We start from the raw sequence: 24,997 nt of genomic DNA, 5'->3' as shown, positions 1-24,997 counted from the left end.
CTAGGGGCCTGGTCTGTCACTTTCTCTTGAAGAAAGTAGAACTATCTCTACTGGCAGAGTGGTCAGAGGGGAATGTCATGCAAAGAGATGAAGGGAAGTGGAGAAACGCTCAGTTCTGAGAAATGTTACAGGTAGAAGTACATAAAACAGAGGGCTGCTGAACAGAAAGTAGCACAGAGCTACGTGTTGCTGGTTAGTTAGACTTGTGGAGCACAAACTGAACAGCTTAAGGACTGGTGAATAGGTGGAAATGGATCTGTTGCACACGTCGTAAGTTAGCTTTCCCTTTATCAGGGCATAAATATTGATGAAGACTATCTTGTGTGCACGTTAGACTGGCTGTGTGAATGCAGCCTCTGTGAGGGCCTCTCGGCACTGTTATAATATTACTAATAACGAGTCATGTCTGAAGTCATGTCTTGGTCTGAAGAGAGGCCTTTGGCAGAATGCCATGCTGCTGGAGGGCCTGCCTGAACTCCAGTGGTTTTGCTTATTCACGCAATTGAGTGGGACCCTTTCATTGCAGCTTGATTGCATTTAGGCTCAAGAATAAAGACTGAGATAAAAATACCATACCCTGAACATTTCCACAGCCTCTAGGGAGCTTAAAGAACTCAGTGACAGTTGTCAGCATCTGCTTCAAGAAATACCACCAGCCTGTTTATTAAGCTGAAAAAGTTTTATTTGTTGCATCTCAGCTGCAAAAAAGGCCTAAAAAGTTAAGGCCTTAGGAGCAGGTTTCCACTCTTACTGTTTCACTGAGTACTCATTTAGGCTACGGCTATAGGTAATATTTGCTGAGGGATTCATTAGGAAGTAGACACAACAAGCAGGCACTGTGCTCGGAATTCTTAATTGTGATATTCTCATATGGATACCTGCTGTGAATTTTCTGGTGACTGATGGGTATGGGGAAAAAAATCAACCATGAAGTTTTGCGGATTGGTTTTGCTTTTTTCCAGGAGTACTTATTTTGAGCCTTTGCTTTGAAGGTCCAGCAGTGCAGACACTTCAAACTGCATGCTAACTACGTGGGCTGAAAAAGAGGATTGTGGACTGTTTGCATCACCTTCATAGATTGTCAAAGACAACCCAGGCCACATGGTTCCTTTCTTTTACTAGAACCTACGGAAGAAATGAATATGCAGTTCTGGTTTTACCTTTCTACATTCCTTACACTGAAAGCAATAACTTCTATTTTCTTTCTTTCTTTTCTTTCTTTTTCTTTGTTTTTTTTTTTTTTTTTTTTTGCAGTCACTAGCTCAGTTTCTTTGTTTTAGAGCAGTTGTTTGGATTCTGTTTTCTGGTTCTTCTTCAACAGGTTTATGTATTTAAGCTAGATTGTAATATGCTAACTTGGTTCCATGCTAAGCCATGAAAGCCAATGAGATGAATGTTCATAAGAGCATTGTACATCATCAGCATTGTACAAGCAGCGTTAAACATGGCTTAGATCTTTGACTTGCCTTAAACTCTGAGGTTTTCTGCAGAGCCACAGAAGGTATCTAGCCATTCAGCCAGCTTAGTTGGTGGCCTGCTCCCAGCTCAAGAGAAGGCCGACCTTATGGGAGTGGTGGTAGGAAAGTAGTAGAAACAACTGGGCTGCATGGAAAAACTTGAGCATCCAAGTAAGCACTTTCACACTAGTGATGTCTGTGAGCTAGGCAAGAAGATAAGGTGTGGGGGGAAACAGTGGGAAAAAGTTTTCATCTTTGTTAGCAAGTAGATAGGACTTTCATTTCCAGGTGTGTACCTGGGATGAAGTGGGCTTCCTTCTGTTTAGATGAGTAGTTGTAGTCTTCATGTTGACTTGATAACGTGTTTCATGACTTGATAACAGGTAGACATAAACCGGCTATTTGGGTGTGGGCATCACCCTGCTATTCATAAACAAAAGAATAGCAGAGGACTGATAGAAATGTTATGGAAGTGAAATCCTGAGGGGAGAAGAAAGGAATTTTTTCCTTTTTCCTCTCCACCGTGTGACTGAAAGTGGCCCTGTGAATTACTGGCAAGATGATGTGGAATAATATGCACTCCAGCAACCTTGGAACAGTGTGCGAAGACTCCTGGGAATTTTTCCTACTGGAAAGGGTTGAGGTAGCAATTGGCTTCTGGCTTGGTATTTCTGAGAAAGGTTTTTTAAAAATTAAAGCTATAAATAGTTGTCAGTTCTTCAACTAAATAATCCTGTTCTCTTTCTCTGCAGGGTGAGAGACTAGGTCTCAGTTTCCAAAGCCAAAAGCCTGCCTCCAGATAGCGGCGTTAATCATCTGTAACGTTGCTCAGGCTTTGAGGGAATGCTCTTACTGTTGTGTTGTGCGTAGTGGGATGACTTAGCAAAGCAATGCCCAATTCCCTCTCACAGTTAGCGGAGGTGCAAATGGTGAGAGGCAAGATACTGCATCTCCTGTACTGCCATTTCTACTACAGACTGCTGCTTTCACTACATCTGGGAGTATGTAACATGGAGTGTTCCGTCCTAAAGGTGTGGTTTTTATTTTTTAGTCCTTACTTAACTCACAGCATGCATTTTTCTCTGTGAACCTATATGGGAAAAGATAGCTGTAGAAGTGCTGGCCATGGTGATCTTAACTTCAATAGCATTACATGTGCCAGAAATCAATGTTAATCGATCAGTGCTGGAATAAAGGGTCTTCTAGTTATGAAGGATGCATTGTTAGTGTTATTGACCTTTTATTATAGCAGTTAGGCAGTCCCTGCTAGGGCTGTTAGGTTTTAACTCATCCAGTTCAGACAACGTCATCCTTCTCTCAGAACGTGGCTTTCTGTATTTGGGATCTTTGCCTTTCTGTATCCTACAACTCATGTTTTCATTAACATTTACAGTGAACACATAGGTACTGACATCCTTCACAGTGGGAAGCTTTGAGCTGCATGGATTTGGAAAAGAGAGGTTTTACTCTGACACATGAAACAGTCTTTCCTGTGTGTGCTTTTAATGTGGAGCCTGTACGTAAGAAAACCACTGCTTTTCAGTTAGAGTAGTCTGAAAACAGAAGCAACAGTTTCGAAGCACACTTTTAACAGGGAATTTTTGTGTGTGTGTGTGAGAAAGTGAAGCCTCTCGTGCTCAGGGAAGAGATTTTGAATTAGCTTTGTATGTAGAAAGCTATTGGCACCATACGCAGTAGTGCGTATTGCTGAACACATTGCCTGCCCTTTTCTCTCATCAATTTGCTATTAAAAAAAAAATTAAGAGGAGTATATAAAAAAAATGAGAATATTGACTCAAATCATAGCAAACTTAAACGTAATGAAATAGAGAGATTTTAGGTTGCATTTATTATCAAAGTGGTGGTTACTAGCTCAGAAACTGATGTAGAGACAAGGGACAGAAAACAGCCTGAAGAATGGGTCACTTATCTTCCAGTTCACAGAACAGTGTAAGGCGGGTTCTGAGAAAATGCACTGATGGGATCCTGAAGTGTTCTCATGCTCAAATGAGCCAAATATTTAGATTTATGAATGAATTAATAAGCTATTCACAAATATCCCGGCTTTCTCTGAGATTTGTTCAGGAAATGAAAAGCACTTATGTAATGTTGAAGGAATGAAAGGAAAACTTCACAGCATTAGAAAAAGGAAAATAATGCTTCACTCTGAAATGCTCAGGAATTAACTTTACCAAGAAAATGGTTTGTTGCAGATGTCAAGTGCATGAAAAAGTGTTTTGAGAGCACATCTTAACATCTCTTGTAAGTATTATAAAGAGTCAATAGCCCTGTTTTTTTTTAGATGTGTGCACTTGTCCAAATATGATTTCAACTTTCTCCCCTGATTCTAGATGTGCCTTTTGCCATATCTGCCAGGTAAAAGATGCTGAAGAAGGGTGCTGTAATAACTTGTTTGCCAGCGATTCCGAGGATTGGGGCATGTGCCAGGAGAGTCAGAGCTGCAGGGGATGCCGTAATGTGCCTTTTGCAGGAAATGCTGGGGGGGCAGATGTGCAAAAAGCAGCTCTTCCACAGAGGTGGTGGTTTTTCTTGGTTAGCACAGGTTGGCAAGTGAGGTGTGCCCAAGGAAAATGTAGGCTTTTTTTGGTTAGAGATCTAAGGGTACGTAAGAGATTTTTCCAGTTGCTGTAGGACTGTGATTTTCTTACCCCCTCTATATTTTGTTTGCTTGGGATGGTGAAAATAGGCTCATCTGGTAGCAAAGCTTTTTATTTTTTTTTCTAAGATTGTTGTCCATTTTTCTATTCTGATTAGAATCTTTATGGCCATGAAGTACTAGAAAGCTTACAGCTTCAGACTCTAGGTCAAAGAAACTTCACTGTCCATTGCTAAAGAAACTTGTAAACCTATTAAACATTAACAGCAAAAGATACACAAAATTCTAAAGTGAAGTTAGGAATAAGGAAATAGCAAATTCCATTTCACTTCTTCCCCAGGATGGCAGCCTTGTAAGGCATTTTTCTGAAGGCTTCTGCATCGCTGTTGTAACCCTCTGCTGTATTGGTTAAGTCACCTTTATTTGATTCTTAACTCCTATCCCCGATACAAAGTATTTTTCACTTAGTTACTGCAACGCTATGATGTGACTTGCAGACAAGTCCACCATAAGTATTTTGTGAACCATTCATCCTTTATGTTGGTCTAGGACTCTGTTGCTACTCTGTAGCAACACGGTTAATTGAAACAGGCAGGCTATTCAATGTCTTTTCCATTCCAGGAGTACTTGAATCAGAGCACAACTCTGTATTTTTTTTTTTTTCAGAGGTCCAAGCTGTGTGCCAGTCTGCAGCAGTCCAGCATCTTTCTTAAAAAAGGCTTTGGTATTTCATGCCACTTTGTGCTTCTGCAGCTTGCGGAGTGGCTGGTGGTACTGTCTTGTTGTCTTTTCTCGTATGGGATTCTAAAGTAGTCAGTTAGATCTGGAAAAGAGGATGAATGAGTTATGGGACTGTATTTATATAAAAAGTCATGGAATTGTAAAGCTGTGGAATCCTCCACTGTAGTTGAGATTTCTCAACTGGAGTTAAAATCTTTCCATTGGAAGTTTGATATTGTACATTTCCATAGAGGTATTTCAGCTTTCATAAAATAGCAAGGGAGAGAATTATCACAGAATTGTAGAATCTTTTGAGTTGGAAGGGACACTTAAAGATCACGTAGTCCTACTCCACTACTATGATCAGGGACACCTACAGCTTGAGCAGGTTGCTCAGAGCCCTGTCCAGCCTGACCTTGAATGTCTCCAAGGATGGGGCATCCACCACCTCTCTGGGCAGCCTGTTCCTTCAGTGCCTCACCACCATTATTGTAAACTTCTTCCTTATATCCAACCTAAATCTCCCCTCTTTTAGTTTGAAGCCATTTCCCCTTGGTCTATCAACGCAGACTCTGCTAAAGAGTCTGTCCCCTTCTTTCTTACAGCTCCCCGTTACATATTGAAAGGCCACTTTCAGGTCTCTCTGGAAATAAGAGGTGGGGAGAAATTCATCAGGGAGTCCTTGCATGCATTCAAATCATCATCTTGGTTGACTAGTACATTCTTCTCCAGACAACCAGAGAGTGAATAGGTGAGTCTGTGGGGAACTTTATAACGTGACAGTTTCTTTTCACGGGGAGAGCTAGTTTGGTCCTCTTCCAGGCTGAGCATGTTGAATGGCCCTTGCTTTTGAGGGAAGTCCAGGTCCTGAGTGACCAAAAAAGAAGAAGGGGAAGTGGACAGGTCTGAGTGGCTTGGTTTTTTTTTTCCTGCTGAGCACTGTTATTTAGGTGAATGTAGCTGCATTTTGTGTTCTGGCCCAGGGGCCAGAATGTCAGCTGGTGGCAGTGGTTTTCATTTGGTGGAATTGTATCCTAGCAGCTGAACATCAAGCCTGCCAGGAGGACCACTGCCAACTGCCCTCCTCAGTAAGACTTCCCTCCTCTTTCTTGTCAGAGTTCTGTTTGCACCTTTGTTCTGTCTCAATAAAAACCCCAGTGACTTTGAAGAATTTGAGCCAATTTGTGACTGTAGGTCCTGTCACCTGAGTCTGTGCCACCACTGAAGTAATTTGTGACAAAAATTGTCCTACTCACTCATGAAGAAATGCTTGTCATTTGAATCTGTTATACAAATAGCTTGGGAAAAGCTTTCATGTTAGTGTAGGCTTCTTTAACTTTTCTTGCTGCAGTTCTCATAGGCAACTCTGGAGTTGGCACTTTATCCACCCTTCATATATGGGATAAGTGGACTTTCTATTAGAAAAAGTAGTAGTTGATGATAGTGTAGTCAGTAGGGAAGGAAAATAACCTACCTTCTAGAGGATTCCTGTATTTCACACTGAGATTTTGGAGAAGTATTATACAATATCATAATGATACTAACTTGCACACCACTAGGGTCTGATTTAGGTTGTTAAGTTCCACATGTCTTTAAGCTCAGTGTCTAGCTGAAGTTACTTGACTGGATTTCCATTATTGTCTGTGAAGAGAAAGAAGCCACAGAGTGATTTTTATCTTAAGTACGTGTGCACTTGGCTGTACTGTTTCAACACATAATCACAGTGGGTGTCATCATTATTGATTTTGCTACAGTTGGAAATATGAAGAAGCAGACAGTGCTGTCTTCCAGACCCATTTACAGCTACTTTTGCCCTGGAAGAGAGGCTGGAACCTGCACATAGTAACCCAGAAAGTACAGGAGTGTTTTGGAAAGTCTCTGCTGTGCTCTGCTTTAGTTACCTCAATGCAGTGAGTGAGCTTTTGCTCTTTTTAAAGACATTCTTTTGCATTTAATCTTGTAGAGCTTGTTTCAAGAGCAGGCTTATTTCCAAACAATAGGGCTCTAGTGTGATCTTGGCTCTTGTTGTTCAGAGCACATTTATAGCATTATTTCTGTCACATGGGGCAGTTTCCTTTGAGTTATGCCTTTTTTTTTCCTGGTTAAGTCTTTGTTTTCCTCAGGTCTTTTTTGTCTTAATTTCCCCCTTCCCCCCCACTGTATCTTGTCGGTGATCAAGATTAAAGTGAACTATGTATTTGGTCTCTTCAGGAGTGCATTTCAGTTTAGAAGGGAAGAATTTCTAATTTGTGGTGGTGTTTCAGATCAGAAAGCAGCTAAGACATGAGTACTTACCAGTAGAGAAAGTCTGTTGTAATTATTGGTGGGAAAGCTAGCTGATGTTTCTGATGTGGCACCTAAGTTGAAGCTAAGGCGAGCCTGCATTGGAATCCACATCCTCTACAGTTAGAGTTGGATGGTAGCTACTCTCCTGAACTAGAACTGCTGTGAGGCTGCTCTTGCTTTCATGTAACACAAATCTTAACATTAAATATATTGTTCATACAAGTGATATGACACAAGTGATAACACAAGTGAAAAGCTTCAGTCTTTCTCCAGTGCAAAATTCTTCTAAGTTTAGGCTGAGTTGGGTTTTTTACTTCATGGGTGCAATGTGTGTGTCTCAGTCTCTGGCTGAAAACTGCCTGTAACTACATCTGTGAGAAAGAAAGCATTGTATCGGGGAAAGCTTCTGGTTCATTCAAGTGAACAAAAGTGTTGTCAACAAGTTTGAGAACCCTCTTGTTCCAGGGTGTCCCCACTGCTGCTTCAGTCAGTGACAGTATCTTATGGCCTTCCTCACTACATTTTAGTTGTCTCTTTCAGCAGTTTCAGGGTCTCCTGGTGGCAGTAGGATTTAGACTGTGTTGTGGTTAAAGAGTGTGTTCTCTTTTGCACTATCTGCTATTTGGTGTCATAACTGAAGCAAGATTGCTTCTACATACAGAGGCTTGCATATCCTGAGATTTTGCCCTGGATATGAAGATGTAGAAATAAAGGACTCTTTCTTCTCTTGATTAGTTTCTCCTTAAGTTTGGTTTCATCTAGAGGAGCAGTTTTCAACCTGTGGTCTGTGGCTTCCTAGACCTTGTGGGCTACTACAGAAGCAGACTGTAGAAAGTGACTAAAATGTAAATTCAGCAGTGGGCTTTGTGTGTTTCCTGATAGAAATTTTGTTGCCTCTGAATACTTACTACGGTTTGAAAATAAAAACCACATCAAAACCCACTGTTTTCCTGCTGGGATGTGCCTGTCAATACCATTGTCAGTACTGCACTTTGTTCTTATTTCTTGGGTAGTCCTGCTTGATGCTCAGAAGTGTCGGTTTACACCAAAGTCTGATTGTTCTGGTAGGTTCCACTGCTGGAAGCTGATATCTCGCTGATAGGCAGCAGTTGTACACTGGCATTTCTTCTGCCTTTTTGGTGCTCCGTGGACACCAGCAGCAGCTGGCACTGCCTGGCCACGCAGGATGATCCCAAAGCCACAAAAGCTTCTGTGCTTTTGTCCACAGAAGTGATTCCAGGACACAAACTTTCCTGTTGAACATCTGTGTCAGTCCAGGTTTTCACAAAATTGATTGCCTCCCCCTTAGATTGGCCTCAATCATGATGTACATAGGCTAATTTTAATCTTTCCTGCCACACTCCAGCATGTGCAGTGTTGACAGCCTGTACTTCATGTATCTTTCCAGGATTCACTTGATATCTATTTTTTCAGTCTTGATGTTAGATTAACAGTTTACATAACTGCACTGTGAGGCTGATTTCTTAACTGAGAGTAATTTAAGACATGCAGAGTGACATTCAATTTTCAATGGTATAGTAAATGGTTAAGAAGTTTGCTTCATCTTGATTAATATGTAACTTACGTTACCATTGTGATTTATGCAGGATAGACTGGAAAGTTTCTGAAAGATGGAAAAAAAATCATTCCCTTGAAGTGATGTTGGGGGTGCTTAGCAAAGCAGTGCAGGTATGTGTCAGAGACCTGGACTTTTCCACACTGGAGTGAAGCAATGTGAGGCTGATACAAGCAAGTGATGCTGATAATCCGTAAGGAACTTCTCAGTATATGGAGAAGAATCTTGGCTTCAGGGTTTTTGGGGATGGTTCTTGCCCCTAGACATTTCAGAAGTGCATTTTGGAGTCTGGATTGCAACTTAGACTTGGCTTTAGGTCACAGAGGAAGTGCAAATCCAAGCCAGAGGACTTCTCCAGAAAGGAATCATCCAGATGGCTTGTGGTATATATAGGTCATGTTTTGACCTTAAATTTCAGGTTATGTTGCTGCTTACCATGGCAGTGGCAACATAAGGACCAAAAAGCTGGTGGGAGATGAACAATGATATGGTTGATTCAACTGCATCACCTGACAGATGGGGAAGAGTCTCTGAAGCACAGGTCTGTGTCTGGGGAGGAGACAAAAAGTGGGGCAGTAATGCCTGCTGAAATCCAGTAGGGCTAAGGTTCTTAAGTAGAAGTTTGTAGGGATGCATCTTTCCCTAATCCTGTTTTGTTGTGCCTTTTTTTTTCTCCCATGTCTTATTGAGTTTCTGTGAACAAATGTGAACATGTTTCCTCTCTGGTGTGGCTTGGCTGAATCACTCAATTTCATAACAATCACAAGTGCTCAGAACGCTTGTTGTAGCTGGATGTAGGCCCACTGGGCCTTGCTGAGAGAAATATACTCATCAGAAAGTGCTTCTTAATCCAGTATTGTGGAAAGCTGGGGGGTCCCTTGCTTGCTAAGGTTGCATAAGGAAAACGAGAGGTCATTTGAATTAAGGCTTCATGTCCACTCCTTGCTCCTTTGTGAGTAGGGGTGTGGTTCTTGTCTGGGGCTTGTTTCTGCACTAAGGCTCTCCTGATGCTCTCTGCAAAACTGTGGGTCTGAACATGTGGGGTTTTTCTTTGAACATAATTCAGAATGCAAACCAGCTGCTGCAGCTCCTTCCCTTCTGCGAAGCCTCTTCAAGCCATACTGTGGTTTTGTGGCTCTTTGTAGATAGTAACCTACTCACAGCTGCTTTATTTACGTTGCAGGGTTATTTTTAGGAAATACTGGGGTAACATGATTCTAAGTGGTTTCTGCAAATGCCCTCTTATCTCCTTCTGTGCTCTTCACTCCTTCCTCCTAAACATGCTTTAGCTTTTCTTCAGCAAAGAGAAAGGAAAGAAGAAAGTGGGCCTCCAACTCAGATTCTGTAGACTGCGTGAACTATGGTATAAGCTGGTCCCTTCCAGCTTCTAAAATGAAGGCTTGTGGTTTGAACGCATGCTCTGTGTTTGTAAGCATGCAACTTGTTTGCATGCATGTAGTCTGATTGCTCAGCACCCAAAAATCAGAGCCTGTAAACAGTCTGGTGCATTAGGAAACCTAGAGTGTGCTGCTTATTTACTGTAAGTGTCGTCTTGGCAGGCAGTACATTTCATCTCTTGTAGATACAGTGTTTGTGATTTGATTGCTGAGCTTAAATGGCATGTTTGGTAAGGCATTTCCAAAGTTTTCTGTTCCTTACTGAATATGTGCAGGTGCTGGGAAGGCGCAAAGCAAGTTTGTGCTCTTAGAAACTGCTTTCAGAGTTTCTGCTACAGTGTATGCATTGAGAAAGGCCGGGATTTGACATTGAGATTGAATAGATGAACTATAGAAGAAAAAATGGTTATTATAAGTTTCAGTGAAGTTCGTGCATAGATTGATCTCTATAGTGGCTCCTGCCTGTGGCATCAGTGCCAGAAAAACAGATGGATATTCAGCATTTAATACTTTTCTAAATCTTGGACAGAATCTTAATAATCTTTTCCTTTAAAATGATACAAAAATCTCCACAGTAAGTCATTATTGCACTTAACAGAAATTGAATTTTCCCATTTAGATCCTATGTAGATGCTCCTCTTTTTTTTTCTTCCAAGAGATTTGGGGAATAAGACAAATCCCTCGTTGTCCTGATGCTTGAAGAGATTGCTAGCATTCCAGAACAAATGGGAAAGCTTATAGAGAAAGGGAATATTTACAGGATGAAAAGTAGCAAAGGGTAACTACATGCATCCGGATGTAAGGCTCTGAAAAGCCTCTGCTGAGCCTTCAAAATGTACCTATGAGGCGTAAAATCAGAGGTATAGAAGTCAGCTGTGGCAGTGCAATGCAAACTTCTTTTTGGTAGGAAATTGTCTCAATTTTCTCAATTTTTCTGGAGTTACTGAAGTAATCTGTGTAGCTTCCTCATTTTATCTGATGCGTGTTCATATGCTGTAGTGTGTGTATTCTCAATGCTGCTTATCCTTCTTTGTAAAGGGATGTGCTTTGCCCGGCATGTTTTCTCTGTCACATAGAGCACTGTGCCATGATGGGTTGCTGTTAGACTAGAGCAAGCGCTGTCTGTTACTGTACTAGAAGTGAAACCTTTGTATCAGTACTGTGGTGTAGTCCTTGAGGAGCCTCGCTTTCCAAGAGAAAACATTTCCAGTAACCATTACAGTAATACTTCTTTGGGTGCTTGTCTTTTCTTTATACTATGCTTTCATCTCTCTTTTTAATGAAATGTAAGTTCTAGCTCTGCTTTCACCGTGTGTTTTCTCCTTGGTTTCAGGTAGCCTGACTCTGCAGTGTTTTGGTTGTGAGAGAAGCATCATCTAACTACATCATTGCTGTGCTGGTGGAAAAAGGGACTGGCCTGTCTCAGGCCTGCTCTCCTTGAATTCTCAGTTTTCTCAGTGATGCAGTGTTTCCCAGCTGAGACTGATCTAGTGTTTATAGTCTCAGAAGATGGAGAGGCTGGAGTCTTCACAGTTAGGCAGTTTTGGTGTAGGAAGTTCTTAGCAGAACAAGGCAAGCTGTCTTCCACAGATATAGTAGAAGCATTTTCTGGTATTTTTGTGATTTTTTTTTTTTGAGAGACTTCCTGACTGATATGGATGAAGCCTTAGAACCGACCTCTGTAATGAATATAACCTGAATTCTGTGGCATAGTTCTGAGCTGTAGATTTGGACTGAGACAGAGCTGTGTTTTACCATTGCTAATGAGCACATGAGTGGTAGAACTTATCTGCAATGATGCAAACTGAAGTGTGCTTCAAAGAAATGCTGTATTGCATGAGCTCAGTGTGTTCTCAGGAGCAAATTGTGTTTTGAATTACCCTGGAAAGCGAGGTTGCTTAAAAGCAAGCCTTTCTACCTATTGCAGTAAGTTCCCTTTACTTTTGCCTCCCTTTGGCTGGGTATAAAGGACCCATATCTAGAGGGACTGTGTTTAGTAGCTGAAGCAGGTTATTGCCTGTTGCTCTTGTCTATAAATCCTCTCTTCCCTCTGTTAATGAGTATAGAAGGGCCCATCTTAAAACTGCAGCCAAGATTTTTTTTTCAACTACAGACGTACTCCTTAAAACCTCAGTTTCCTATGTAAAGATAGGCCTGTACAGAAAAGGAGTGAATTTCATGGGGGATCTGGAAATCAAGGAGAGTGCTGGAGGGAGCCTCCACGCAGAAAAGGTGCATGCATCAAAGTATTATTCCTGAGGGAACGAACTTAAAAGAAGAAAGTGAAGAATGATGCTGATGAGTTCCTGACATAGGTGTTTGCCTCATGTCTGCTCTTCAGATTCCTTCTGTCTGCCAGATTCATGTGGAATTTCAGATCTGCCAACAGCCAAGGAACCTTTCTGTGTAGCTGCAGTATGTGCATGCTATTTCACCTCAGGCTGCTAGTTGTGAAGCTTAGTCTCTGAAATTCCAGAGGAATCCTAATTTGAAGACACGGTCATTTTATTCATCCTTTTTTCTTCTGGGCTGGAGTCATAGTACTGTAGCTGAGGTTTCAGGACTGATTGCTGTTGTTAGAATGTAGTTTCAGTACAGGCCAGGACTGTTTTGCTAGGGTTGTTGAATGGACCTGTACATCTGTTATGGAGAGTGAAGCTGTGGGCCTTTATCTGTCTGGTATTTCATGCACTGATGTTGCAGTAAGTTTGTTGGAGACCCAACTGGACTTGACATGCACTGTACAAAGTGCAAAACAATAAGAAAATCATTGTTCCGGAGAGATGTACCATGAAGAGATGCAAAATGGCTGGAAGAATACTCAAGGATTGCAAAGGACAGCTTTCCTAGTTTTCTTCCCTGCCTGGGAGCCAGGCTTGTCTAAGGGAACATGGGGACACCCCACATGGAGCAGTTAGCTCTGTTGTCACTGACGATGATGGCAATATTTGCTACTCCAAGTTGGGATGAGATGGCTTTATTTAACCATCTGTTTGTGATAGATTCTCACCATTTTTTCTTTTATCCACAGATTATTTTATGTCCATATGCCACATTTTGCTGCTCTAACAACTTCTCAGGGGATTGCTATTTTTAGACCTGGAGTCTTCAGCTAGCAAGCAGCATGTTAGCTCAGACTGGTGCCTGGTTCTTCTTGCCTTTCTTTCATTTAGAGTCAATCATACATTTTGAGGTAGAAGACCTGGGATGAAGCAGAAACAGGTGTACAAGCCGAGAGAGGGTTTGAGAACATCTGTATTCTTCCCCTGCTTTTCTTATTTTATTCATGTTTCAGTGTGAATGGGCAGTTTTCTGAACACCTCTTATACTACATTTACTGGCTGCTTCATAAAGACAGCTCTTGTACTTCTTGATCCAGGCTCTGGACAGAACTTGCCTGCTATTAATTCTGAGCCCAAAAGCAGTAAGAGTTCCAGTGCTGTCCATAGACATCTGTCAGCAGGAGCCTGATTCCCCTTGTCTGTGGATGGAGTCAAGGGAGACAACCCAGCAACCAATGTAGGTGCTAATTAGCTAATGGGAGTAGTTTGTTCACCATGCAGGTCTTTGCTTACAATATGGAAGGGAGAGTTCTCTCTGTGATTGTATTCTTGCCCCAGTAGGGTTATCTGTAAGATAATAATAATCACCTTTAAACTTCCAGTTTGCTTTTGAGGGAGTATGCTTTTCTGTATTCTTTTTGACGACAACTTAATAGAAACCAGTTGAGGAAGTACTGAGCAAGAGGAGTAGCTGTTAGAAAAGATTGTCTTCTGAAAGCTTTATCACAAAGGGTTTAAACAGTCAGAGGTGTGCAGTTGTTCTCACAAGGGAGGAGACCGAAGGCTACCAACTTTAAAGCAGTGGGTGGTAACGAGGATTTGAACATTAATTAAAACAGTTAAAAACCCAGAGGAGAAATGAAGGAATACAACACTTTTCTAATAGTATAATACAACGTTACTCTTGGGGAATGGGTCATCACAATGACAAAAGGTTCAAAATAACTCCTCTGTAGCAGGGAAATCTTTTCTGCCTTTCAAAGCACTTGGTGTCATCCTGAGAGAGGGAATACTGACTGTTATGTGGATGGCTAATCTGCTCTGTTCAGTGGCTGCACTTAGATTTTTCTTCGAAAACACAGGGAATTCCCTCAGCGCTTTCAGTTTTAATGATGAATTGATTGTTTTGCTTTCAGTACAAATTCAAGCTGAATTGATTTTTCAAGGGTGCATAACAGAGGAGAGCTAAACAAACAACTGCAGTCTCCTGTGCATGCACCTATTGTGTGTTTTAAAAGCGTGTGAGGTTTGTTTAAATCAGGTATGAGTAGCCTGTTTTAGAATCCTGTAATCCTTAGAGTTGGAAGGGACCTCTGAAGGCCATCTAGTCTAACTCCCCTATAATGAGTGGGGACACCTCAACTAGCTTAGGTTGCCTGGGACCTTATCCAGCCTTACCTTGAAAGTCTCCAGGGACAGGGCATCAGCCACATCACTAAGCAACCTGTGCAGTGCCTCACCACCTTTCCTGTAAAAGATTTTTTTCCTTGTATCTAATCTAAACCTACTTTCCTTGAGCTTGAAACCACTTCCCCTTGCTCTGTCACTACAGACCCTGCTAAAGACTCTGTCCCCTTCTTTCCTGTAGTTCCCCTGTAGATACTGAAAGGCCGCTATCAGGTCACCTTGGAGCCTTCTCTTCTCTGAGCTGAAGAGCCCCAGCTCTCAGCCTGTCCTCATAGGAGGGGTTTTCCAAAGAAGGGCCACAAAAATCATCCAAGGGATGGACATGTTCTAACATGCCCGTGTCTCTCCTGTACTGAGGATGCCACGTGTGGATGCAGAACTCCAGGTGAGGTCTCACCAGCATTTAGTAGAAGGGCAGGATCACCTCCTGGCCACACTTCTTTTGGTACAGCCCAGGGTATTGTTGGCTTTCTGGGCTGTGAGGGGAGCCCAGAAAAATGCTCCATGTACACATGCTGACACCATTTACTCAAATTTCATTGTTTTCTATAGGGTCTTTCAATTGGTGTTTTCTAGCTGACATCCCCCAACAGTTGCTGGCTGCTATTAACCTAGTTTCCCTTCTCTTTCAGCCAAGAAATTGTTAGATTCTCATAATTTATTCTTAAGCTCCAGTACTGGAAAACTGCATATTAAATTGACTGCAGTTTTCCCCTCAATAGGAGAACCATTATTAGGGACCATTGAAATACTTGTAGTGAGACAATGTTGTTGCTGTTTCACTTCACAACAGCTCTTCTTAATAACCCTCGTTGAACCAAGTCTGTGCTAATAGAAAAGTGCTTTAAAGTTGATGGAGATGTAACAATAAAAAACCGATCTCAGTTTCAAGTCCTTCAGGTCTTTCATTAGTGTGAAAGTAATACCATTTCTAATGTGTGAGGCTTTAGGAACTTTACTCACATCTACTCCTCAGCTGAGTGTTAATGTTTTTAACAATTAAATTAATAGGAGTAATCAGTTATCAGAATAGGGACTTGAAGGCTGTAGACCTGTGAACCAGAACGTGTTATGCAATTAGAGAAAGCCCCTTAGCAGGAGTGAGTGGAACAGAACGTACTCTTAAGAGACTACGGAACACATCACGTGTCATTTTTCATGGGTTAGAAAACTGGCAGACAAGAGGATACTGACTTGGGGATGGGGATATCTTTGAATTAAACAGCCTTCTTGAAATTGGTATGATTTTAGATTCTACAGAAAACTGTTTTAAAAGGAGGAGAAGGGAGAAATCTGTAACGACATAGCAGCAATTCCTCCTTTTATTTCATTAGCTTGCATAGCTATGCCAGCACATGTTCTAGCCAATCTTTTTTTTTTTTAAAGGTATCATTTGCAGGCAGGTTTCCATTCGAACAGAAACAAAGACTCAATAGCAAGAAGCTTCATCTCCTAAGGAAATCCTTCTTAAAATATTCTGGTAGGTTATGAGAGTTCTTCTTTCTTTCTAGTTTTCTGAAAAGCTTTGTAAATGTGTATTACTTCAGGAAACTGTTCACTTTAAAGCTATTAGCTATAAAAGGGAAAAAGAAGTTGAGTTTGTCGAGTTTGGAGCATGAATTGTTAAATAAAACTGAGGCAGATATCTCAGATAGAATGAGGAAAAAGAAGTGTTATCCTGTAAGTTCATATTGCAAGTGTTATTTCATAAGTTTGCATGAAATGTGCTTTGCTTCTAATTGAAGTCTGAAGCTGTTGTCTAAGAGTTACGGAACCACTCAGGAAATGCTGACCTGACTGTGGGTTGCACTTCTCCTGTGTAACAAAAGGAGAAAAAAAAAGCTTTTATTGGCAAGGGAAGCTGACTTTACTTTTGTTACCCATAGGTTAAGGAAGCAGGATGCCTCTTCTGTGAACTCTTAAAACTTACTTCTCTAGCTGAAGGGCTGATTTTTTTCAAGAGCTATTGACAGGTGTGGAATAATGGCAATTACATTCTCTGTAATAAAATACATTGTCAGTGCCAGACAGCAGAAGAACTCCATGAGGGAACTGCAGTCTCTTGATTACCAGTGAAAACTGAAATCATCGTTGTGGCTGTCAATAGCCACATGTGGCTGATCAGTCTACTTATTTGATCTATAAAGAACTTGAAAGCTTAGATCCCGTTTTTGCTATGATTTGCGTTTCAGAGCTGAAATCTTAAAAAGTGAGTTAACTGTGAGCATGTATCCATTGATGCTTGGAAAACATGGCTTGGATTGCTTAAAGGAGAGAGAAATTTGATGGAATTTTTCAGAAAAGTAAAGACATACCCTTACAGATATATGACCAAAACTGATGGGCTTTGTAGGCCTGTGTACGTTCCTGCATTTTCAAAGAAACACACAAAGCCTGATGTGAAGTGGAAGTTGGAGCAGCAATTTGTTAAATTATAGCAAAGTAGACCATCTGACCTGTTGAAATACTTTATTGCAGAGTAAGTTAATATAAGAACTTCATGCTCAAGTAGATAATAAAATATTAAAAGTAGAAAGCCTTCCTTTTTTTTTTTTTCCATCTGCCTTGGCCTCTTCTGCAGAAACATTGCTGTAATTTATCTTGGGAAGTTCCCATTACAAAGAATTGGCTAGCTTAGGGATGAGGGTGGAGTAGGTGAGATTCAAATTCTGTGTCTCAAATTAAAATGAAAAAAGATATCATGAAACTTTCCCTAAGAAAAAAAATTTAAAAAACAAACAAAAAAGATAAAGCAACATCTTTTCTAAGAACTACTATCAGACTCTTAATTTGATATAGCAAGAAAATGATAAGTTTTTGATCAAAACCACGTATCAGAGCAGCAGTGATGAGCCGTGGCATGTGTTCATTTTACACTAAGTGCTAACCTGGAGGAGGAAGGAAATGAAGGCTGACTCAGGACTGGTATCTTCCTGTTGGTCAGCACTGAGCAGGCTGATAGAAAAATGCAGGCAAACGGAGCTTGGGCATAGGTACGTGAATTTTGGGGTCTGCTGAGGATGTGAGTGTTAGAGGGGGGTGGGTGTGTGTGTGTGTGTGTGTAGAGCCTGGGTTCTGTCTCAATACCAGAGCAGCTTGCAGTAATTTTGTGACATACTTGGTAATGTGAACAGCAGTATTAGCTCCTATCTTGGTAAGTCTGCTCAGCTCAGGTAACATCTCAAGACACTTTTTATTTCCACTGCACCCTTTACTTTCTGTTATTTTATTTGAAGCACTGCCTTGATGTCAGACTACCCAGGAAATCTCACTAGAGGTATGGCAAGCACAAAATTCAGGGCTCTGTGTGATCATGGAAATACAGCAGTAGACTTGTGGGAAACAGATAGCTCTCTTCAGTCCCTGAAGTGTGTGCTGGTCTCAGGAGGGAGGAGACCTCCACTGCCAACTGCTGGTACTAATGAAGTTCATGTCCACCAATTAGATTAATGCTAGCCATCTTCTGGGGAGAGGATTCCTGGCGGAAATGAGGGAATCTTCAGGTCAGACAAGATTGTCCGGGCCTCCTAAAATAGTACTGCTGTCTTGCAAGGATTTATATGGGGTGGGGATCTAAGTCATTGTTACTGTACTTTATTACTTAACAGTTCTTCTCAACGCAGTGGACTTGTATTGCACTTGGCAGCTCCAGCTGAAAGGCTGGTCTGATTGCATCTGAATGGCAGTGTTTCTATAGTGCTGACAAAACAAACCGAGTTCAGTCTTTTTAGAGTCTGACTTTTTCTGGACCCATCTCAGTCACGCAAGCTCATGCATTTTTTCATTGGGTAAAATAACTCATTTGCTTACTTAGAAGTATGCGAAATCCTTCACTGATTTTTGACCTCCATCATAGATCATGCACATGTACAGAACTCCAGATTTCATCAGATGTCTGGCCGTGGTGGTACTGTGTGATGTATGTCTGGCAGGATCCCTTGGGCTCCTTTCATGAAGTGACATTACTATGCAGATTATACAAACACTTTAAGTAATAAAATCACTTGGCGTATGGAAGAAATAGGTCTTAACCTGCAGTGTATCCTTACATAGATATAGGTCCCTTCATTTTTACAGGCCCTTCAGTTGCTGACCTGAGCTACTTTTGTAAGTCTGTGGTCATCTGTGTTCTTAAAAGGAGCAACTGTTCATCCTTGTGGCGGCATTCAGTTTTCTTTTGCCTGTGTACATTGAGTGCATATATGTATATACTGCAAAGTGAAGGAACAGCATTTTTTTTTTATGCCTAGGCTTATGTGGATAAGAAAAACTCCTTGTTGCTTGTTCTAATGAGGAAAGATATATTTTTCATATGCGCCTTATTATGCTGACTCTGAGCTACCTCAGAAGTTGTTACAGCTCAGTGTTGTGTTTAAACTGTGTTTATTTTTCTGGAAATCCTCTATACAGAACAGCTGCTGAATTAAATGCTGTGGTAAAACAGTAACTCCTAACAGTTAATTGGCTGTAGACTATTCTTGTTCTGTTAGTTGGTTTTCTGCAGTTATGGGAAATTACTGATTTACCATGATAAGAGGGAAGCAATGAAACTAGCAGTGTGAGGGTCCAAGGTGCTGACAGAGAATTGATAATTCCATTACCATTCATGTTTTTGAGGGTTTCTTGGTTCAAGACTGCATGTAATAGTCACTGGAACTGCTTTGCAAGATAATCAGGTTGTAACTATTAATTATAGAGGGGAGCAGTGCAATTGCCTTCCTGTGAGCAGGGTTGGGGACTTTGAGATTACCGGTGCCTGTATGGTTGTCTCAGATGGCTCTTCAGATTAAGAAATAAAGGTTTTTACAGTCAGTTGTCTACTGTCTTCAAGTAGCATTTTGCATTTCATAGAGTCATTAAGAATGGAAAAGACCACTTAGATCTTCTAGTCCAACCATCAACCTTTCACTGCTATATCCACTAAACCATGTCACTCAATGCCATATCCACAAGTTTCTTCAATGTCTCCTGGGGACGGTGACTCCACCACCTCCCTGGGCAGACTGTTCCAATGCCTCACCACACTTTCTGAGAACAATTTTTTCTGAATACCCAACCTGAATCTCCCTTGGTGCAACTTGAAGCCATTCTTTCCAGTTCTGTTACTGATTACATGGGAGAAGGGGCTGAGCCCACCTCAGTAGAAGCTTCTGTCAGGCAATTGTAGAGAGCAATGTGGTCTCCCCTGAACCTCCTCTTTTCAAGACAGAGCAATCCCAGCTCCTTCAGCTTCTCATCATAAGGCCTGTGTTCCAGACCCCTCACTGGCTCCATCACTCTTCTCTGGACACACTCCAGGGCCTTGATGTCTTTCATGAAGCAAGGGACCCAAAACTGAGCATAGTATTTCAGGCGTGGCCTCATCAGTGCTGAGTACAGGGGGACAGTCACCTCTGTGGCTCTACTGATAATACCATTTCTGTTACAAGGCAGGATGACATTGATCTTCTTGGCTACCTGGGTGTGCTGCTGGCTCATGTTCAGTTGGCTGAATGTGATTTATCAAAAATCAGAATGTAACATTGTAATTCTGGACACCATTTTTTTTAATGCATGAGTGTCTTTTTAACAGCAAACAATGCAGAAAGATTGTGAAGGTACATCTAGTCAGTTTATCAGACAGGCTCTTTTCTTTATTCTCAGTTATACCTGTGATAGGGAACTGTGGCAGAAAGTACAAGAAGATAAGGAGTTACTTAGCATTTACCCATGCCATATGTGCTGAGAGACTGTAGATATGACTGTTCTTCTGCCGTCCATTTCAGTCCTCTATGTAATGAGTAAGGAGAGTGTAGAGCAAAGAGGGGAGAAATGTATATAAAGATAGATTGCTTATATTGTTTTGAGTTTCCCTACTGCATTAATTCACACTTGGATTTTTTGAGAGCCAAAACTTCTGGCTTGAGACACACTGCCTTTCAGAGCAGAGATAAATTTCTTGTACCTCTGCAGTCAATTAAAAATCCAGAGAGCGGTGATTAACAGCAGTGAGTAACTGAGTGCGTGCCATCCAAAATGTCAAGCCAACTTTGCTAAGTTTTGCCACTCCCTATGGCTGAGAGCAGCACCCTCTGTTGTACAGAGCAGTTTCCACTGCAGTAACAGAACCTGCTGCTTTGTTTAAATAATTTTTGGGCCCAGGCTCCCTGAAAACATCTGAAAAGCACCTCTGTGAGCTGGGCTGACCTCTGGCTGGGCTAGCAGGTTGAGCTGAGGTTGAAGATGTTTTTGCAAACAGAGGCTTTTTTTGAACTTATGTTCTTTTCCTTGGCGGTCAGACTAACTGCTGTGCATTCGTTAAAGCTCCTTTACAGCTTAATACTACTTGATGCAGCTGACTGCTGTAAAATACAGAGGCGTTATTGTCAGTTCCTGGAAAAATCTGGCACTTCATTTTGTCTCTGCTTCATCTCAGGCTCTCAGTTAGTGTGAAACTGTAGGTCTGGTGAAATCAACAGAATGGTTGTTAGGAGTTCCTATTCCTGTCTTCCTGGTACCGTCTATGCAGCTGAGATGTTGTAGCCATGACCATTTCTGGTCTTGACTTAATTTGCTTTTTTTGGCAGTGGTGCAGATGAGAACTGCTTTCACAAGCGTGTCTTAGAGACAGTGGTACAGTAGCATCTCTATATTTAAGTGTCAAACACTGCTTACAAGGCGGTGTCACCAAAGCCACCAGTCCAACTTAATAAGACAGCTCTCACAGTAGAGGGCAAATAATGAGTGCTTGTTGTCAGGATGCCTCTGATTCTGATGGTGAAATCCTCATGGCTTGAATTTCTTTTTATGAGAACACTGTTTCAAAGGATGGAGCAGTTCAGTTAATTTATCGTCCTGAAATGTGTTTCAAGAGGCTTCTTTGATAGGTGAGATTGCAAACTAGAAAACTAGAAAGGGAAAGAAGTATCCTCAAGAGAGACCCAGTATTTTTGAGCAAATAGGGCTATATATGCATGTATATTTTAAGGTCAACATTTGAAGAGCTCTTTACTCAAAACCTGAATCTGATTCTGCTTATAGAAATTGTGTGTTTATCTAAGGCATTGAGATGTAATTTCAGTTTATACCATGTTAGCACAACTAATCCTTTCAGTGATGTTCAGCTTCTGCCAATTCTGTCAATGGACTAATTGTGTGAAGTGAAGCATACAAGCACAGCAGTGTTTTATGTACTACATCTCACCACTTCCTGACTCTGTCTCACTACCTTCTTGCAGTCCTCTAGCCAGATCTGTTGTACAGTTAGAAATGCCCAGCTTTGACAAGCTCCTTTGCATTGCAGGAAGCCAACTTTTATAGCGCATCCATAGGAAGCGTCTCCACTACAGCCTTTCACCACGCAGCAGAGAGACTGAAGATGTAGGCAGCTGGCAAATGTGAAAGCGATGAAGGGGTGTTGTGAGGCTGACAGTGCTTTTTATAGAGCGTGTGTTTTCTGGGAAGGACGTAAGAAGGGAGATAAACAAGTGATGACTGTGGCAAGCTGAGAAATAGCTGCAGCAGACCAAGATGTGCCAAGGAGAAGATCCCTGCAAAAAGGTAAGGATGCCAACATTATCCTATGCTTTTTCCTCCTGCTTGAATATTTTCTTCATCATCAATGATTCTTCCTTTGAAAACACTGATGTTTTCTGGACAATCTCATAAGTACTAAATAGCAATTCAGCATTACTTTGAGAAAAACATGGTAGTATTTTTGTAGCTCACTCTAGCCCCCTCAATTCCTTCTCTCTTTTTTTTTTCCTAACAGTTCTGCAGACTGTTAAAATATTGATAATAGTTAAGAGACCAGGAGTACCCCTGGATAATTCCTGCACAGAGAGTAGTAGTCCAGCAAAACACTGATGTTGGGCAGGGGAAATTGGTGTAGAAGTTGATCAAGTCTTACAGAAGACTTTTTGGCTCAAGACTAGAAATAACTCTTAAAAGTACGTTTTCTCTTAGGCAAACTGTTTTTACTTAAGGGTCTGCCAGGAAGGATGTATGACTAATGAGATTACAAATCTGTTTCAAAAACCTGTGTCATAATGTCATCTATGCATCCAAAGGGACTGTCCAGAGGTTAATTTGTGTTCAGGTCTAACAATGCGGTGTCACAGTGTGATTTAGGATGTTACTCAGCCTTGGCCTAAGTCTGTCAGCCAAACAAATGGTGAAATTCCTTTCATAGGTGTGGATTTGTGCCATGACTGAGGGATTTTTAAAATCCCAGTGATAGTGTTGTCAGCCTAACTGTTTTAATGTAGTTTACAGCTAGGTCAGTATTGATGCTCAGTCATCTAGTTTTTCTTTCCTGATCTAACTATACTGAAGGTAGTCTTAGTAACAAACAGTTTTGAGTTTTAGTTTCCCTTATGTTTAAAAATGCCTGTGCTGGTTTTCCCTTAAACCTTCTCAGTGGTCTTTGCTCCTGGGCAGAGAGAGCACATCTGGAAAACACAGTAGCTCCAGGCATTGTTGCAGGACTTATTCCATGTTATGAGTAATGGAAGAGTACCTTAAAAGGTGAGGATAGTGTGCAGTGATGATAGCCTTCTAGGTGGTTAAAAAAAAAAAAAACTTCTCCTGATTTTTGAGTAAGACTTAATCTGAAAGCTCCTGGAAAACCTGTTCCTAGTTCTTTCTGTTTTATGGGAGCATCTGATAGATTATGTCAAACTAAGTCTTGGTTTTAGCAGTTGGCCTTCTAGTTTCTTGGTTCTCAAATTACACTCCAAATGAGCCTTCACATATTTCAACAGGACCACATTTGGGTTGAACAGGACCACACAACCTGGTGTTTTGGAAAATACGACCCTGGAAGCTGAAATATATATCTTAACTCTGGGATCAACTGCCTTCAGAATTTGAGTGCTCCAGAATTTGAGAACTTGGGCGACCAGCATTGCTCAGATAAGCTGAGAGCACCTTAACATCTGACTGGAAAGTAATGGTAACAGAAAATGACTTCTTAGCAATTCTAAAGCATGACAGACTTGGAGGCCTGGATTACTTTCTGGTTGGCAGTCATAGTCATGTTGCTGAAAGTTAAGCTTGTGCACACAGGATTGCCTGTGTAATGGTCTTAGCACCTTTTTAGTCTTAGCACAAATGCTTCGTGACTCTGAGATCTACCAGAGTGGCTGAGAAATGTCAGTAAATTCTTAGAATGTTCTCACGCATCTGGGCTGAATGATGAAATTTTAACGTGCCTGAATGACTGTCCTTGCCATTTGTCTTACAGGTCTTCAGCCTCCATCAGCCACCAGCTGATCACTTTGCAGCAATGTAGGTGTTGCCATGAGGATCGGGAGGTGTCCTGTCTGCTTTGCTGTTTCTCTTTTGGTCCTGCTGGGTAAACACCAGAGAGAGCCCACTATGTGGGCAGAACACACGTTTTTAAGAGAGCTGTCAAGTCAGTTGCTGTACATACATGCATCTTTGTAAAAGTTCTTCAAGTCCAGGGGCACTGCGTGGATGTAAGAACTGTTACATTTGTTGGTTTAGACCCTACTTTTCAAGAGATGATGCTCCGGCGAGGATTTCTTGTATTTGTCCCTCGACTTGTAGGCCTGCTGGTGGTGGCCTGTTGCTCTGTGTCCATCGTTTATATGTTGGCTTGCACACCCAAGGGTGATACTGAGCAGCTCGCCTTGCCCAGGGTGCACAGTCCGACAGCAAAGGAGGGATATGAAGCTATTCTGCAGGAGCGAGAAGAGCAGCACCACAACTACATCATCAGCTTGAAGAAACAAATTGCCCAGCTGAAGGCTGAGCTTCAGGGCAAGAGCGAGCAGCTTAAGAGCATGCAGGAGCAGAACCCAGATCCTTTGGACGTTCGTCTTGACCACAGTAACCCAGAGAAGGTCCAGGTTAATCTGCTGGCGTTCCTCCGTGCCCAAATAGACAAAGCAGAGGTGCACAGTGGTGTTAAGCTGTCCACAGAGTATGCAGCTGTACCCTTTGAGAGCTTTACCCTACAGAAGGTGTACCAGCTGGAGACAGGGCTGACACGCCACCCAGAAGAGAAACCTGTGAGGAAGGATAAGCGAGATGAGCTGGTAGAGGTGATCGAGTTAGCTGTTGGGAATTTGAACAGTCTGGAGGGAGACAGCAATACAAAGCACCGTGTGTATGCAACTTCTGACTTCGTTGAAGGTTTGTATGTAGATGGCAGGTTCGAGTCCTCTTACAGAGCTGTTAAGCTGTTTCAGAGAGACTGCCTTACTGAAGGAAATGGGATAGTGTTATAGCACTGGGGCAAGGTTAGTGCTATGACCCAGTGAGGCTGTCCTGGATACGACTGTAGGATGACAGCTTGTCTGGGGAACAGGACTTCGTGACAGCAGAACCTGTCTGTCAGTCTGTCATAGTGACCAGCAGTGTGTGCTTACAGTTCTCTAGTCATGTGATTGCTTCAGAACTGACAGAGCAAGGAATAAATGACCAGGCTGCAATCCCAACTTTCTGTTACCAGTATTAAGGTTGACAGCTCC

The 24,997-nt window shown here is 41.7% G+C and overlaps 1 protein-coding gene across 24 annotated transcripts in view; it reads left to right on the top strand.

Moving 5' to 3' along the window:
* Window positions 1-24,997, top strand: part of CSGALNACT1 (chondroitin sulfate N-acetylgalactosaminyltransferase 1) — a 46,668-nt gene that overhangs the window by 8,134 nt on the left and 13,537 nt on the right. For 9 of the 24 annotated variants that reach the window (XM_025150409.3, XM_046941094.1, XM_046941084.1 and 6 more), the window contains 3 exons: window positions 21,805-22,061; window positions 23,264-23,454; window positions 23,746-24,659. In XM_025150409.3, the coding sequence (XP_025006177.1) occupies window positions 24,026-24,659 (634 nt within the window). In that variant the 5' untranslated portion in view covers window positions 21,805-22,061; window positions 23,264-23,454; window positions 23,746-24,025. Of the gene's footprint in view, window positions 1-5,399; window positions 5,546-15,695; window positions 15,762-15,908; window positions 16,003-16,408; window positions 17,516-21,804; window positions 22,062-23,263; window positions 23,455-23,745; window positions 24,660-24,997 lie in introns of those variants that run through there. The other 15 variants (XM_040699855.2, XM_040699853.2, XM_046941092.1 and 12 more) reach the window with 6 other exon arrangements.

The sequence above is a fragment of the Gallus gallus genome, chromosome 4, assembly GCF_016699485.2.
Source record: "Gallus gallus isolate bGalGal1 chromosome 4, bGalGal1.mat.broiler.GRCg7b, whole genome shotgun sequence".
NCBI lineage: Eukaryota > Metazoa > Chordata > Aves > Galliformes > Phasianidae > Gallus > Gallus gallus.
This window is presented reverse-complemented; position numbering and strand designations above follow the sequence as displayed.